The 18,293-nt window shown below is 40.9% G+C and overlaps 1 protein-coding gene across 3 annotated transcripts in view; it reads left to right on the top strand.

The window, feature by feature from the left end:
- LOC139929191 (protocadherin-15-like) overlaps positions 1-18,293 on the top strand; it is a 140,296-nt gene that overhangs the window by 35,606 nt on the left and 86,397 nt on the right. For all 3 annotated transcript variants that reach the window (XM_071922011.2, XM_078288689.1, XM_071922010.2), the window contains exons 4-10: positions 5,955-6,115; positions 8,767-8,922; positions 10,795-10,914; positions 11,078-11,188; positions 14,120-14,290; positions 16,701-16,809; positions 16,979-17,091. In XM_071922011.2, the coding sequence (XP_071778112.2) occupies positions 5,955-6,115; positions 8,767-8,922; positions 10,795-10,914; positions 11,078-11,188; positions 14,120-14,290; positions 16,701-16,809; positions 16,979-17,091 (941 nt within the window). The remainder of the gene's footprint in view (positions 1-5,954; positions 6,116-8,766; positions 8,923-10,794; positions 10,915-11,077; positions 11,189-14,119; positions 14,291-16,700; positions 16,810-16,978; positions 17,092-18,293) is intronic.

Raw genomic sequence — 18,293 nt, forward strand, 5'->3', positions numbered from 1 at the left:
TTGAGACCAGGGATAAGGACAGAGCTGCAGTCAGTTGTGAGATGGTTTAACATTACAAGACTATTGTACTGTACTGATTTTCATAGACCACTTTTGCAATCAGAAGAAATGTTAACTTATTATTTGGCCATACACGGAGGCAAATTAGCTGCCTGCCAACATGACAAAGTTGATAGTTTCACCCAGGCTGAAATTAACCCACTTTTGGCGGATGGCAGGCTGTTAATTTCATGCCCTGCATTGACACGATTATGCCCAGGGCTCCATATAAGCTCAGTATGAGCATACTTATGACTAACACCTCAGCCAGCATAAAAAGGAAGTAAAGAAAATACTTTACATTCCTCCAGAGGAAGAGATTGCTGCGACGCTGTTTCTCAAAACACCTCTTGGTATCGCTGTTACTGAATGAAACAGCTGCTGCTCTTCTCCTTTGCCTCTTTGACTCTAGTTTACTTTGGCAGAAATGCATAAACAGACAGATGTTTCTTCACGTCAAATTACATCAAAAGTAATTAGAGGTTATTAAGCATTTGGAGTGCTAAGATGGCTGTGGTATAACATCCCTCCTCATTTGGAGGCGGCTGTAACTTAGCACATATTTTTAGCTGGCAATGGGTGCTGCAGGGTGGGTCCCTTGACAGCTGGTGTGTATGTGTGTATGTGTTTATGTGAATTTGTGCCGGAGTGAGATAGAAAGGGAGTCTGAGTCTGTGTGTGTATGTGTGTGTGTGTGTGTGTGTGTGTGGAGATTGGGCATTGGGAGTATCAGTTATGACAGTTGGATGGTGAACTTCATCAGCATCTCAGACTTGCTTTGCATTTTCAGATGTTCCCGATGCTTTACTTTGAAGCACACTCTCATAGAGTAGCTTATGTGATGTTCTGGAAAATATGTTGTCTATGAGCGCTGTCTGCTGTATACAAGACAGAGTCTGATCATCTATATTACAGATTTGCTCCAGAGGTTTATACCCTCTTTTATCAGCCACATCATTTGACCACATTCGCTCCCTAGGTGTGCCTCTTCAAAACATCCTTCTCTTTGTTGTTGCTCAGATTTAAAATATTCCTGCAGGTTTAGAGGAGGTGGTATCAGAGAATCACATTACTGATCTGATTCCACTGTACCCATGTTTCTGAATGCCAAAGGCATTTTTTTGTTTTAGCTTTTGTATTTTATCTGCTCACTTCTTGAAAAATAAATTAAAAAAACAATTCTTATTGTATTTCTCAGAGATCAAAAGTGAATAAACCTTCCCTCTGTCAAACCTAAGTAGAGAGAAAATTAAGTGTTTTATTGACTGATCCAAGCCTTTGGCAAATCTCTGCATCGGTAATTGTCCTGCGGCTGTTTGTATTGCTCTGTTGTTAATGAAGATGTTAGGAGTCATGAATTATCTGCTTCAACACCACATGAAAGATTTTCCTCCTCCATACCCACTAATCATCTAATTTGGTTTGTTGCCTTGTGGCACCTGAATCTATTTAAACTTTTTCATATACAACGACATAGTTTAAGGTCGAAGCATATCTCTGATAAGACTTCATGCTTGATACCAATGAACCTTAGTGCAGCCAACTGTCTTTGGAGCTGAACCTGGAGGCCTATCAGAAATATGCTTCGAGACTTATGTGGTGCCATATTCTAGGGATGCCAACACTATTGATATTTGGGATAAAAGTAAGCCCCCTGTCCTCCCTCTGTGGGGTTACTCTACTGTGAAGCCTAGATCAGAGGCATCTCTGACAGGAGATGGGCTGCTGTGTGGGAAATGACCCTGCCTGAGAGCAAGCCACAGGCTACCAAAGATATTAGAGTTATTTTTATTTTTTATTTTTTTAAGTGCACATATGGGGGTACTCTGAGTAACACTTGCTTTTGTAGCTCTAGACAAACTCTGGTACCATCTTGACTGAAGGAGAGAATGCAACAACTTTGCTGTGTGACTTTAAGATTGAGAGAGGAAGTGACCAGAATAGTGGGAGGGCTGCCACAGTCACAGCAGAACAGCTGAAGTCCAATTAACTTGAGAAAGAAGGGAGGCTCCTTTGCCCTCCCTTGTAATATTATCAGCCATGTAATTTATGACCTGAGAGTTTCAAAAAGATGTAGCCCACCGCTCAAGTTACTGAGGCAGAAATATTTATGAAAAGCTGTGTTTTAGATTAACGAACCAGCAACAGGGAGCGGCTTTTGACTTTTAAATTAAATTCTTAGAAGATCCATTTTTCAAATGGAGTTCAGTCCAAGTGAGACAGAGATAATTATAAGTCCTTGTGATCACAACACAGATGCATCAAACTCTGAGTGCTGCAAACAGGGTGCACAGTCATTAATAGCATAAAAATGGAGGAGTGTAAATTATAATTATAATGCAGAGGCTTCCCATCACTCCTCCATCTGTGATCCTGCTTGAGTCTGGGTGACTCTGCAAAATGGATAAACCAATTTTATGAAACCATAAAATACAAACGGTATGGGCAGTAATTAAAAAGCCCATTAAGATACCACCACCCTCTTAGGTTTTACAGCTGGTGGACTGGTGAGACTTGTCGTTAAGTGTTTCTAGTGTATATATCCTAACATCTGTATATGGCTGAGCCTCTTCAGACTAAACTCACACTCGGGAGAAACCAGTGTACATAGTCTAAGAAAATCACATACTTAGGAGACAGGAGTCAGGTGTTGAGTACAGATGGGAGGTATTGGGCAGATCTGGTTTCTGAAGAGCATGTCAGTCAGCCAAAAGAGATAACACTTAACACATAAAACTTATAAGAACTCAGTAAAAGTCCTATTTTTATGCTAGGCAGCAGTGCTGGCACACATCTACATGTTCCGATCTTGGGTAAGAGACTGTAGGATTTTGATGAAGTCGGTGTTGAACTGTGCATGTCTGAATGGACTGAGGTAGTAAGCTTTAGGGGCCTGCTGATGGCCATGTTGCTCACTTTAACTCACTTGCTTGAACCTGCAGTAGTAACTTCTACTAGCATGCAGACGGTTGATTGACTGCTTGGGCATTGCATACTGCGACAGTTCCCCATAGTACTATGATTGTTAACTACAGTATGTGCCAGCTTTATGTACTGTACCTCTCCTTCTGTAGAGGAATCATTTATTATGGTGTGTTAAGTAGAGCTGAACAATCAATCTAAAAAAAAAAATCGCAATATGAACTTCTGCAATTTCCAAATCACAGAGGCTGCAATTAATGGCTTAAGGGAGGGGCGTCAAACATGGATTTCAAGCAAAGTTAGTCTAAAAAAGTCTAAAAAGAGCTGTAGAGCTCTGGGTAATCTTTGGTCCATTAATCAAGTACAACATTGGTGAAAACCTTTCATCAAACTCTAACAAACTCTGTAACACTCTAACACTAAATGCTGCAGACTGATGTCTATTTTTTTTTACGCAATCACTTTTCTTTAAACGATTTAAAGCTTGTGATGATATGAATCGCAATGTAATTCACAATTGCAGTATTCTGTTAAATAATCACAATTAGATTTTTTGTCAATATCTTCCAGCCCTAGTGTTAAGATGGTAATGTTGTAAGCACATTTGGTTGACTATCTGATGAGGTAAGCTCTTGAATAGGGTAACGATGTTCACTTTGTTTTCTGTGTCTTCAATAGATACTGTAGGTATGGTCAAAAATGCCCTTGACTGGTATATATACTGGTATATTTCTAGGGATGCACTGATCAGGTTTTCTGAAGTAATTCCGATTTTTTTAACACTGTCATCAGCCGGTCACTGATCTGATCGCAGATTGAAACGATGCCTTTAACCCAGACTTTCCACTAACAATGGCACATCATGTACAAGTTCACAGCAAGCATTAATAGTAAAATTCCAACATAGCACTCTGTTTAACAGATTGTTCTTGTGGCTGCGTGACATACTGTAGCTGGCTATCCATGTGTAAATAAATCATAGGTTTTATCCAGACATAGTAATTGTATGTGGGTGTGCTAGATGACTGAGGTGCTTACTCACCTACTGCCACTGGTAGTGCCTGGAAATTAATTGCAGCAGCATAGGCTCTGCCTTCTGTCTAGTATATTAAACTGGTTATAATCTATGATCATAGGTTGTGAAATTCAAAACACACACACTGGTTTTACACACATTGCATTGAAACTTTAAAAACATTTTTAATCGGCCAGTTGAAACATTGATCGCCCAATCACAGATGACCTCCTCCTCCACAGGTGACGCTTATCAGCCAATTATGATCGGTGGTCGAACAGTCGGTCACCTCCTACACCTCCTACTCCTACTCCAAACACACTGTCATCCCAATCGAAGGTGTTGCTATAAGATTAGAGGTGTTGTCTGTATCTATGACACTCGAAAACACAGTTATTTCTTGCCAAGATGCTCATAGCTGACAATCATGTAAATAGCACCGAGCTAATTTTCACTTGTTATAAAGTTGGATAAAGATAGAGTGAAGGATTTAAGATGCTTGAATAACAGAGATTAGGGCAGATTGATAGGCTAACTGCAAAATACCTGCATTATTTTCATTTTCCAGTAGAGTACCTGCTGGATTTTTTTCTCTTTCTTTCTTTCTTTCTTTCTTTCTTTCTTTCTTTCTTTCTTTCTTTCTTTCTTTCTTTCTTTCTTTCTTTCTTTTTTCTGTAAAACTACACTGAGAATTGCTTTTAGAAAAACCTATTAGTGAACTGCCCATTATTTTGAAAATCCACTGCTGATTTGGCCACTTAGGAGCAACACTTAGACTTGGAAGACTTACGGATGACGGCCCCAGAGGGCTGCTGTGTCAAAGTTTAATCTTTCACTGATCAAAAGCTTTGGAAATTAAACCAGAAGATGCTGTTGCCCTTGAGGATGATAATTATCAATGCCAAAGATTTGCCTACATAAGGTATATGCCTAACAATCTACAGATATCTGGGGCTGTATTCACACAGCTTTCTAAGGATTATGGTTGCTGTTCACTGGGCAATTTAGGAGTAAATTCAAAAAACCGTTGGAGTTTCAAAAGTTTTACCAAAACTAATTCTCAAAGCATTGTAGCAGAAAACTAGAAATTGGCAGAGATTACAAAGTGATCCTGGCAAAGTACATTTTTTTCACCTTTTCTTCAGTCATTATATTGGAATAAACACAGGAGAAAAAAAACACACAGAGCTTAGATAATTGGATCCCCCAACAGAATCCAGAAATTTTGTTTTGTGTCCCAGGGCTTCCATAGTCAGTTTAACTTCAAAACGTGAAACTTTACTTAAGTAAGGTTGTGCGGTGTAGAAGCTTCAAACTTTCTGTTTTACATGAATCCAGTAAACAATAGCCATATAATGTTATTTAAAACAACTTGCATTCAAATTATTATTAGGTTTCTGAGAGTCAAAATATTCAAGAACAGTTTTGATTGAAGATTTGATTTTAATTGGCGAGCAGCATGAAGCAGCAGCTCTAATTGCTACTGATCCTGGCTGCATGATGTCTAGGGGTGACACTTCACTATCTTGCTACACTGGCTCTATGGCCACCATTATGGATCACTATCTTACTAAGCTGCGACATCATCCATTATGCATCAAAGCCGCACACAATTTTGCAGATTTGCACTTGTTTATTTTGACCACCTGATCATTTGAAATAATAGAACCTTCATCATCCAATCGAAATGGTTGAATCCCTTTGCAATGGGGTCAGCTGTACTCTTTCAACAACAAAATTCTTCATCAACAAAATTCTAAAATGAATGCAAATTACATTTACGCTTAAGATAAAATATTTTTTTGAGTAGTGTTAAAGGACATGTCGACAAATCATCAAATGACCTCTGACCTCTTTAAAAATCCCTTTCCTTCTCTGCTACCACACATACTTACATAATAATAAAACAGTGAGGCTGAACTTCCCTTTCCTCATAACATGGGCCTGTTATTAACTGGAAGCTGCTCTACCTTCGCAGGTACGGTTCTGGTGGAAAACATGCAGATCAATGGCCGTGCCCAAGACCCAGGCAGAACCATCTCGCTGACGTTGCTGGACAACTATGACTACTGGGTGATACTGGACCCGGCGCGGCAGAGGCTCTTCCTCAACAGCACCGGACGAGTCCTGGACAGGGATGTGAGTATTGGACTCTGATGGGGAACTGTGGAGCGCAGTTTGTTAGTATTGGAAATGGAAAAAGGTGATTTATGTGGGTGAATGTTTTGACATAAATCCATTTGCCATTGCTGGTGAATAAGGAGCTTCTCCAATGTGAGTTGATCCGGTGGTGAGAATTTTAATGAGCACATGATTTAAGCAATAGAACACAGGAGGGAATACCTTTTAATCAGTGGTGGAAATGGACGGACGGTCACTGGTCACATGGTCAGCTGATGAATATCAGAACTTTCTTTAATTATCAGAGCAATTTAATTTTATTAATTAGTCATCATCTCTGTCATTTGTGAGGTTAGTAAGAGGCCATTCAGATGGTGAAGAAAGGGATCAATTGGGAATAAAAACTAGTCAAAGCTTTCTGGGCCTCTGGGTGTTATGATTACATTTTTTTTACGGTTGCTTTGACCCAAGTTTAAAAGTGAATAACTCTTAATGCAAAATTCTGTATTTCCAATTTTGGGCTCAAAACCATATAATAGTATGCAGAATAAAAAGAACTCTGTCCAATGAGGCAGTATGTCATGCCGCCAAATAAAACAGCAAAACAGAGTATGCAAAGGCCATTTCCTAATATTTAGATTATCGAAATAGCAATGAAAAACTCTGTTTTTAAAATCGGGCCAAAGCAATCATAACAGAAGTTAGAAGTTAATCGTTAGAAGTTAAATCATATTGGCAAATTAGAATTACTGCAATGTCAATAGTTCACTCCATTCAAAATTCCCATTTAGTCACTGTTCTTTCTGTCTCTTGGTCATTTTGTCTTGCACTGTCTCTTTGCTCTTTTCTTTTGATTCTTTTATCATCTTTCTTCTGCTTCCTAACAATGAACAGATAACAAAGGTGATATATCAGATCCGACATTTGATATAAATTTGCATATGTTAATGCTTTATTGAAATAAAGGTCATCATGTCAAAATTATCTTCTGAATTAAGACCGTTATCCTCAACACTTATTGGAGCAGAATCTTTACAGATCGATTTATTCCAGTATCACAGATGCTGTAGTCTGAACATCTGGGGCAGTAAGACAGTTGTTTAGCTATCAATGAGAACTGCTCTGAAATATGGGCAGTTAACAAGAGAAATGACAACAGTGGAGGAGCACACCAGGAGACAAACCCAGAGAGAGAGAGAGAGAGAGAGAGAGAGAGAGGGAGGGAGGGAGGGAGGGAGGGAGAGAGAGAGAGCGAGAGAGATAGAGAGAGAGATGCAAACGCATACTATGCAGTTGCATGGCAAGAATGCATGTTGATGTAAACCTGATTTATAAAATGTATTTATTTATTAAATGAAACGGAAAACCACCCTGCTGGAAATCATTCCTATTGTCTTTCTAAGAGAGAGAGAGAGAGAGAGAGAGACGAGCTAGGCAGGCTGCGTTATCTGGCCAGATCATCCTGGTTGCTAAATTCAGGCTGTGCAAAGCTGTCAGACAAGTGGTTGTGCAGTTGACAAGAAACATGCTGCTGCTCTCCAATTTGCTGCTCACATTCAGGTTGCATTCAGGGGACAAAACATTGCACAAGGCATACAACTATTCATTCAATCAGAGATTTGAATAATTTATTACACGTAATTTTTGAAAAGCAGACTCAGGTTGTATTCAATCTGAACCAGAATGCTGCTCCCCTTAAAATTACTGGAATGGCATTGGTCTTTTCACCCCACCTCCATGCCTGCTTACAATGAATAACCTCACCGTTGTGGTGGTTTGGTTTTGTACAGCAGTGCTATATTATAATTTAAAAATGGGATTGAATAACAACCAGCTTTTTTCATCTGCACAAGCAGGAAATAGATCTTCAAAATTTCCATTGTTATCGTCACACGAGCTCATTAATTAGTCTGAATCTAGCAAGTTAGTTTTATTTTTTATCTCAGTGTGATGGCTACACAGTAAGGTGCAGCAATCTCTATCTACTTAGAAACAAGGAACAAATTAATTCAAATAAACCTGGTTCTAATGGCAGTCCTGGAGGATGCTGGGAAACTGTCATTCCTTAATGTTCCATCACAGGAGTGTTTTACAATAAAAACCTTCAAAAACAAATCAAAGAAAGCTTCAAACATTTGATAGGCCCTGCTGATCTGAAGGTCTTGGAACAACTGGCATTGCAAGATGTGCCAAGAGTTTTCTTAACAGATGTGTCTTGGAGATATCCAAACAAAATACCATTTTTGGCCAAGACCTCTCTTCCCTCTTTCTTTGTGCTTTGAACAGCATCATTTGTATTCTCTATCGTTTGCTTGTTGTGCTCGTTGCTTTGTAGCTTTGTCTGTTTGCTGGATGTATTTGAAACCAGTGCCCTGGCTGAAAACCCATGTATCACCTCTCTACTCATGGCCTCTGAAGAAGTATACATATGGTCTCTTGGGAAATGCAAGATGCTGTACTGTTGGAAGAAAACAGGGGAGGCCTGTTATGTGCCCAGTCAAGTGCTATGGCAGCTGGTTGGTGTGCAAGTCAAAGAAAAGGGAGCGAGGAAGTGTGCGAACAATTGTAGCTAGATTTGTTATTTGACTCACTGTCTCTCTTTCCCCCTACCTCTCTGTTTCTCTGTTTCTCCCTCTCACTCTTGCTCTCTCACTCTCGCTGTCTCTCAGCCCCCCAAATACATCACTACCATTGTAGTTCAGATCCAGTGCACCAATGAGCTGGTTGGTACTGTCATTTTGCACGAGGTACGGATTGTTGTGAGGGACAGGAATGACAACACCCCTCGCTTTGAGCACCGACGCTACTACGTTGCAGTGAACGAGGTAAGAAAGAGCCTCCTGCTGTGCTGAGCTTATTGGCCATTGGTTCCTCAGGGTTTCCTCAGCCTTTGCCCACCAATGATATTTGACTGTCAGAGTGATCTCCATGAGTCACCGTCTCAAAGTTACTGAGCAGCGTGACTGCCTGCAACGAAACAATTTTCAGCTTTTAATAACCATCTTTAACAATTAGTTATTGTTGAAGTGAAGGTTTAATTTGTGGGATAATAAATACCAAAGCATCCTTGTCTGACTACTGTGGCTCATACATTTTTATCAGTTTTCCCACACCCCGGCTTAACAGAACATATCCGTTTTTCAATGCAGCATGTGCTACATCCCCCCAAGATACAAGTGTTTTTTCTTCAATACTCAATATTTGTTCTTGTTCCTCTAGTGCATTAAACTGGTACATTTGATACATGTATCTATGCGTGCAGGCTGGCATGTCAGCAGAGAATGGTTGGGTTTCTGTCTCTGCATGCTCATGCTATACACTCAGTGGCCTCATTATTACACACAGCTAGCGAGTGCCAGGCAGGACCCTATTTTGCCTCCAGAACAACCTGTATTCTTCAAGGCATGGAGTCTGGAAGTATCCAGCACCCTTGCCCTTTCTAACGTTAAGTTGAACAATAAGTAAAAATCTCAACCCTGTCTTCATGCTTTATATACTGAGTCATAGCCATGTCAATCACTGTCTGGAGGAATGAGCTGTGTGCGTAAATAGGGAGGTGTACCTAATAAAGTTTCCATTCAGCGTAGATGTCACCATGCCCGATAATTTGCAGACAATACTGTTGACAAATGCAATCAGCTCAGGGAATTTACATTAGTTTGTGTGTGAATGTGTGGGTGCAAATGCATGTGTGTGTACGCACATGCATGCGTGTCTGATAGAGACAATTTTTATTTAACAGAGACGGCTGTGAGCGTTAATTCATGATCCAGACAGACAGCACTGTGGAATCTCAAATGATGTTTTGTGTTGGTTACCACTGTGCCTGGAATGTAAAACATATTCAGCAAAAAAAACAAAAAAAACAAAACAGCCTTAAAGCCATTTATTAAGGCTTTTATGAGAGTCACCTTTGAGTGTGAATGATTTATCATCTTTATTCCAACTGGCTCAGTCTGTAACTGATTAAAATTATATATTGTCATGGTGTATTGTGAAAGCATTGTTCTTGGTAGGGCAAGGCAGAGGCCTAAGGCAAAGTAGAATAAGTAAATAAATATATTGCATTGCTGTAATATACATTTAAAGATGCTTTAGAGATACTCATATATAGCATGTACATTCCACCTACATAACCTACAATCACTCAACACCTTTCATTACACCCAGTGACTTCATGGTGACATCTGTTGCGATGGAAAGATCAGGGTTAAGGGTCCGCCTGCCACGTTTTGGACAACCGTGACTATTATTTCCTTTGTTCACACTTCCTGTGCATTGCAGGCCCTGTCTGCGCGTGTTACCACAGCCGTATACAGCTGCCCCGACAGTATAGTGAGTCATCCCCCACTGCTGTCAGCTTCTCCCCTGAACGAACTCTCCTGCCCAGTGCCTGGTCCTATGGACTTCTCTGAGGGCTCAGGGGAACAGCAGGGGTTCTCATACTCACTTTTTGTTATTCTGGCAGCAGTGTGCATAAGCCTTCAGAGCGAAGTATCAGACTGCTGCTGACTGCAACATTTCCCATTGCCAATTGAGATGCTTTTTTTTTTCTTTTCTTTTTATATAATGGGGTGGAGTGGCAACAGCAAGAGCTTTATGCATGGTCTCTCTGCTGTAAGTAGGTGTTGTACTTTACTCACAGGGGGGAGTTTCAGCTGTTGACATTCCTTTCCTACTCTCATATTTTTCCCTAGCTCACGCCGACCGGAACTACCATATTCACAGGCTTCTCAGGAGATAACGGCGCTACCGACATTGACGACGGGCCCAATGGACATATAGAATATGGCATCCAGTACAACCCCAATGACCCGGTATATGGACAAGTCACGCCATGACAAATACCCTTTTTAAACAACGGCATTGTAAATTTATTCTACCATGAACAGAATATTCCTCATCTCAACTCTCTCAAACCTTTCTCTCCTCCTTTTTCTTCTCTCTCTCTCCCTCTCTCTCTCCCTCTGTGTGTTTCAGGCATCTAACGGGACAGTGAGTGTTGCAAACACCCTTTCAGGACACATTATTCTGGCAGAGAGGCTAAACTACGAGGAGAGAACCCGCTACCTGGTCATAGTCCAAGCCAATGTAAGTCAGCAAACCTGCACAGGCACAGTCACTTTTGATTGTAAGTGTGAAGATGTGTGTACCAGTGTACCCGTCAGTACTGAATATGAACTGATTATAAATGGGCCCTGATTTGTACTTTTTTTCTGTTTGTTTGAGCTTGTCTACCTTAGCCTTGGTCTTGAGCTGCAGAGAACTCTTTATGCCAGTGAACTGATATCACAACTTCTAGTTAGTATTCAGTGGCAGCAGCTGCACCCAGAATTTTTCATTTGTAGCATGGAATTGGAGCACTCAAGGACCTGTTTTTCTCCTGGCCTAAGAGAGTGAACATTTTTTCACCATGGACCTTTCAGTTATTTTAAGGAGCAGATGTTGCGAACATAAAGTCAATAGTTTGCTGCTTCGTTGAGTACAGGTCCTTACACTGCATAATTCCTGTCATTATTGCAGTTGTAGGGGAAGATGTTCTCTTGGTCTATTTTCTTATTGTGATTTTATCACTTGTAATAACAGGTAGCGCATCATTTCTCAAAAGATCTTTTTTTTTTTTTTTTTTCAATTTTACTGATATTAAGAGGAAGGCTAGTTCCTTTTAACATGTTGACAAGTAGTAATTATATATATTTATCCAGGCAGTCCGTGTAGGGAAATCACACAAACAAATGTAGCTCTTTAACTTGCACTTACCTAATGCTAAGCCAGAGTTGCTTGTGGTCAGAAAATTAGGCAGGAAAGGGTGATCCCTTCAGGATGTAATTATTATTTACCTGATTATTTGCATAATGATTGAGGTTGTCTCGGGGCCTTTTTGAGATTACTGTTGGTATTATTTGCATATCAGAGCAGCTTTGCATATCAGAATTGATTTAATTATGGATTTTACTAGAAGAAGGGCATTTTCCCTCATACTCTCACAGGGCAATGTGACCGAGAAAAAAGTGTAAAACAAGTAACCCTAATGACGCAATTTTAGCAGCATGAATTATAATGAAGGCATTTTATAAGTGTTTTCTGTGTGCCTTACCCCTGGTCATTAAGCAGCAAAAGTCTGTCAATAGACTAGAAGCTGTGAACTGCAAGATTATTGCCAAGAATTTGACTTGAATTAGAGAATAGCAAGGTTGGGATACAAGCTTTTCCCAGCTTAGAAAATTAGTGGGAATCTATTCATATATGGACAAATGAGTCAGAGCAACTCAGTTCATATTTAAAATGGGTGAATTGCCTTTTTTGAGTGCTAAGAGGTGCAATATACTTTTATTTAGAAGAAAGCCAAGCAATAATTGCCCTGATCTTTAGACATAATCATTTCCCCCTAACAAGCAGTGGTCAAAGATTATACTCAGATATAATGGGAACGGTATAGTACTGCAGGACAGATAATCATTTAGCAGACAAGTCATCTCCTATTCTCTTTCTACCTCCTTGGAGGATGAGGGAGTAAAAGTCTCAGGCCTTTAGCCTGGCAAGAGGTCCTCCAGGGAGCTTTCATTTTCTCTTGCCAGAGAACGGGCGGAGTGGCGAAGGAAGACATGGTATTTACTAGAACTCTGCGCTGCTTGTGTCAAGAGTTCAATTACACTGACATTGTGAAGCTTGGAAGTGCTGTGCTGCTCTCTTCTTAGAGAACCACTTTTTTGAGGATATCTGCTGCAAAGACATGTTTTATGCCCTAGAAATATTTTCCTATTTTCTCTTTGTATAGGGTGTGCATGCATGTGCGTGTGTGTGTGTGTGTGTGTGTGTGTGTGTGTGTGTGTGTGTGTGTGTGTGTGTGTGTGTGTGTGAATAGCTTGGAAAGATAAAGAGAAGAAGATGTAGTAAGAGAGTATTGTTCCATCTGGTCTGGAGTGGTATGAGATTTGACCACCAGCATATAAAATATATATATATATATATATATATATTCTATATCTTTAACTTCCACTGTCAAACGTTAACATGACTGTTTTTGGCATTCAGCTAATAGACTCTCGCAAAGAGTGAGAGCACATTAACCTGAGGATTGGTTGACAAGGTCTGTTGCCATGGATATGAATACATTTCATAGCAAACATGACAGTCAGGCAGCTACACTTAATCTAACATCACGTTGTGAGAGATTTAAATCGGGTAATAAATAAACCATGTCTATAGTATTTGCTCCTCTACAACATTTGGTTTCGGATCCTTACTGAATTGGACACTTTGACTAGTGAGCCACAGTCTTGAGACCGTATCATTTAGTTTTGCATCAGAGCCCTCCTTCAGCTGAGAAAACATTTTTATCAAATGTTTATTTACGATTACATGAAATGTAATGAAAATGTTATGTGATAATGGCATGTTTACTCAGCAGTGATTATGGAGCTCTTATGGGAACAGTACATCATCAGATTCAACAGGGAATTTCTTTAGCCATCCTGGTATTGATGCACAGTTAAGTACAGTTATTGTAGAGGTCACATTTTTTACTGCACATGTGCTGCATGCAAGTATGAACTACTGGTGTACTGTTGCTCCATCTCCAGAAGGAAAATCTAATTTTGCCTCTATACAGTCAGACGATTATTGTAGAGACACATTTTTTGTTCCTGTTATTTAATTCTTACAGCATTTAAAAAAACAATATGTTGTAAGGATAAAAGCAGAATTAATGCATGATTGGGGACTTCCATAGGATGTATATGATGTGTATATACAGTATGTATATGTATGATGTAAATGACATGTATATGGTATGTAAACCCTTTAAGACTTGACTGTGGTAAAGGGCTATATAAATAAACAAGACTAGAATAATGGTCACCACTGTAATATATGCTGAAGAACTGCTGCAGGGATCTGCTATGGTTTTAACAGATTCCATTGATTTTGACAACAACATTATGTAACCCCAGTGCACAAAGCAACAACAAGTCACCTAGGAGATTGAAGGTTGAACTGTAAAGCATTTGTTCGTCCCTCCAGGACCGCGCTCCATACCCTCCCAACAGGCGAACGGCCACCACGACTCTGACCGTGGACGTTCTGGACGGAGACGACCTGGGCCCCATGTTCCTGCCCTGTGTTTTGGTCAACAACACCCACGACTGCAACCCCCTCACCTACCGCGTTGTTATCCCTGAATTCACCGAACCGGTAAGAACCAGACAGACAGCTAGCCGCGAAACACACTGCAGTTCCACAAGGTCGTTTGGACAGAGATGATGCAGAATTTCCCCCTGTTAATGTGCAGACATGCGTGTATACGTGCGCATGCCTTTATGTTTCTCTAGATTTGTGTGTGCGTACGCGTGTGTGTGTGTTCGTGTCTGTGATCCTGCGTCTGCATGTGCCTGTGTGCACATGTCATTCAGATTTCACTTTGTGGTACATCTGTGTGCTACACCCTCTCCTTAAATCACATCATTACTATACATGTCAAATGTTTAACTATGCAACACTTTTCACACAGTCATCTAATCTTTGCCTCCTCACCTGGACGTCAGAATAAGCCTTGCTGTTTTGTCTCAGCATGGTAATTCCAGGGGCATTTTCTGGTCCGTTGGATGAGCAATTAGAGCTGAAGGCTGAGTTGACCTCAGATGAGAGCTAAACACCGCTGGAATTCAGAGAAGCAAGGAAGAGAGAGAGCGAGGGAGAGAACAAGAGATAAAAGTTTGAAGTGGAGCGAGCAAGTGAGGCACCAAGGCACCGATAGAGAGAAATGGACTGGGGGAAAGTGAAATATGATGGAGTCTTTTTTTTTTCTTTTTCAATGAAAGAAGAGTCTTTAACGGATGTGCACATGTTAGTGCAGGCATAAATGCTTCAGTTTTTCTTGGTCCCAGGTACACAGTTGGAAGACAGGCAGACAGACAGATAGAGAGAGAGAGGGAGAGTGAGAGTGAGAGAGGGATGGGGGGAATGGGGTTGTGAATAACACTGGAGCTGGGAATAATGACGCAGAGGGAGATGTATAGATTGGTTGAAAAGATCAAAAGTTATAGATTGAGACCAACAGAGAGAGAGACAGATAGAGAGTGACAGAGAGGGTGTGTGTGTACTGTATGTGTGTGTGTGTTTATGGGTGTGTGTGGCAGGGTGAGGGCAGCCATAGTGAATCACTGTTGTTTGTTCAGAGTTTGCATTCAGAGTTGCCCATGTAATGTATAATTTATGATAAAAGGTTTGCAGACTGCTAAGTATGCAGGACCTGGAAGCTGCGGCTACGCAAAGCACAGCTTTTTCATCAGTGTGAGAAAATGTTGGCCTTTCCCCTCTTCTGCCTTCTTTTTCCCCCTCTGAACACTGGTTTCATCCTCCCACTGGTTTCATTCTCCCACTGGTTTCATTCTCCCACTGGTTTCATTCTCCCAAAGCCTCACACCAATAAGGCTACTGACTGGCCATTTTACCAAAGCAGAGTGTTGACTCACTCATTCACCCTCTATATATATACTGTATTCTCTGTATACCACTGAGACAGATTGTTTTTCTAAATATTGCTGATCTATTAAGCAGGTTTCATAACATTTCTTTCATTTTTTTCCCTCTGTTTACTTTCTTGTAACAGCGCTTAATTTAATTTCATAACACAGTGTTTTAGGAATACCCTGTATTGGCTCTGCAATTTTCCTTCGTTTTTTGCTGGTCTCTGATTTTCTCCATTCTGCAGTGTAACCATTATGCTAACATATCTGTCCATGGGGAGATTTGTCTTCTCATAATTGATGAGTGTATTGTAATTAATCACAATGGCTAGACACGCATTATTAAGTTGATCTGTATTTATTTTTGCCCTGGGGGGATATAATGTGGGCTCTGGAGTCCCCTGGATAATGACTGCTGGAGGAGGGTATTATAGCTAATCATCATTGTGCAGAGCTAGGGGGATTTGATTTAGCGCACCTCCAGACATTGTAAAAGCGAGAGGGCTGGTTAGGGAGGGGTGTAAGGATTACTCCAGAGCTGAGGGATATAAATATACCCCTAAGGGAAGGATTCTTCCTGCCAGAGAGCTGTTAGCCATGTGCCTGTCTGCGCTAAGGAACTTCAGCACAAGCCCCTTAGCATATTCGCGCATACTGTATTAGCCATATGGAGGTCCTCTGCAGTAGGGGAAGCATGCTTAAATACTGTGCGCTAAACATATTCCCACTTAGCCATATGTTGGTGCGCTAGGGCTGGATAATTACTTCTGATGATGCCTCAGTATGCATGAGCAAGAAAAGTGGCCTACAGCACCATAAACAGATTAGCCTTGATGTACGGTACTATTAGGCATGTTTGGAAGCATGCTGATGAGTAATAGATCTAATAGCACTAGCTTATTAGTTAATTACCCTAATAATTGGCCAGTGTATAGTGTGCTATGGATTATGACTGATAGGGTACTGGCCTATTTAGGGAATTTTGGTTAATGAATTGGATATCAGCAATTTACTCTTTGTTTTTTTACAGGTCTTAATATTCAATGTTGTAGGCCTTTGGAGTGCATTCCAGCACAATGTGTAAGAATCTCTGAGTGTGTTGCTGTTGGTAACGGACTCCCCACTCCTTGTTGTAGACCAAACTGAACCCGCTGAACGTGACCCCTCAAATCCGGGCAGTGGACATGGACAAGAACATACAGCCCCCGTCAGACAGACCCGGCATTCTCTACTACATCCTGGTTGGTAGGTGCAACACGTAACTTCATTGATTTTTACACATTTAATGTTCTTGTATTTTTGGGGCTTTTGTTTTTATTATGCCATGACTCCCGATGTTCATCCTGGTGTTCTTTTATGGTATCATAAAATGTACCAAATCCAAATCTGAGAATGTGATTATTCTTTGTCGCAGGTCACCCAGCCACATACAGAGAGTATTTCTCCCTGAACAGAACCACTGCAGAACTGCGTGTTCTGAAGCCTATCAGCAGAGACCTCTATCAAAAGTTCACGCTCGTCATCAAGGTAAACAGTGTAATCTCATTTTACTTTACCCTCACTTAGAAACTGTACAGAATTACATCTTAATCTCTGCATCACCAGAATCAGCATTGCTTTAATTTCTAAATAGGACCAATTTGAGAATACTGTGAGGTATTGTAATGCAAAATAAAGTGACCTGCTGGTGCAGTTTACTCACATATGTGCACAGTTCACCTAGATTGATAAATAACTAAACAAGACTAGGTTGACCTAGTGCAAGCCGGGCCCTTGATGTGTCACCTCCTCTTGGCTTTCGCACCCTAGTATAATACGCGTTCTGGACTATAGGTAACGTGTATTGAAACCCTGTTTAGCCACGGTGAAGTTACAGTTGTTTCTCTCAACATGGAGACTAGCCTCTCTGATCCATAGTAGATGTGGTGTTCAGAGTCACCTACTGGTAAAGACATGAACAGCTTCACTTGGTGACTACCACTAGCTCTCATATAAACAAAGCACAATAATGTCATGAAAGCGCCGTAAAAGAAACAGGTACCTCACCTCTTTTTAGTGCTGAGCGCTGAACCTGTTTTCAAGTTGAAATAATTTCAACTTTGTCTGAAGCGCACTGCTCATCAATGTCTATTCAGCGTTCTACCAACCAATGAGGATGAGGCAGGGGCGGGACCAAGAGCCGTTTTGTAGCTAACGTTTATCATAGCAACTCCACTCGGAGATGTCGTCTCAACGCTCCCCACTCCAGCGCTCACCTGACGCTGCCAAAGCGCTCAGCACCAGCGCTTCAAGCACTCAAGAGGTTGCTTGGTGGACACGGCCCCTTAGTGATTCTGCCAGCTCCTCTCTCTTTTGCTGCAATTCATGAACCCAAAGCCTTCGGCTATGTCGTTATTTACATTCGAGAGCGAGTATAATAAAAGCACGTCGGTAAAGTCATCATGCACCATATTTTCTCTGAACATTCGGCTCCAGCGATTTCGTTGTAGTGTGAATGCTTGAGCAACACATTATGGTTGGAGTTATCTTTATAGTTGTCGCTCTAGGTGTGAATGGGCCTTAGTGCAAACAACGCAATATCACGTATGCCACCATAACTGTGTAGGTCTTGACGCCACTTCTTGCGTGACTTTCAACAATGGGTAGTCAGTCAGTCAGTCAGTTAGCTACTTTCACTCTTCTTGGCCGGTCCCAGGGGCCCGGCAAAAATAAAATAAATAAGCATGCAT

Source organism: Centroberyx gerrardi, chromosome 15, assembly GCF_048128805.1.
Source record: "Centroberyx gerrardi isolate f3 chromosome 15, fCenGer3.hap1.cur.20231027, whole genome shotgun sequence".
Classification (NCBI taxonomy): Eukaryota; Metazoa; Chordata; class Actinopteri; order Beryciformes; family Berycidae; genus Centroberyx; species Centroberyx gerrardi.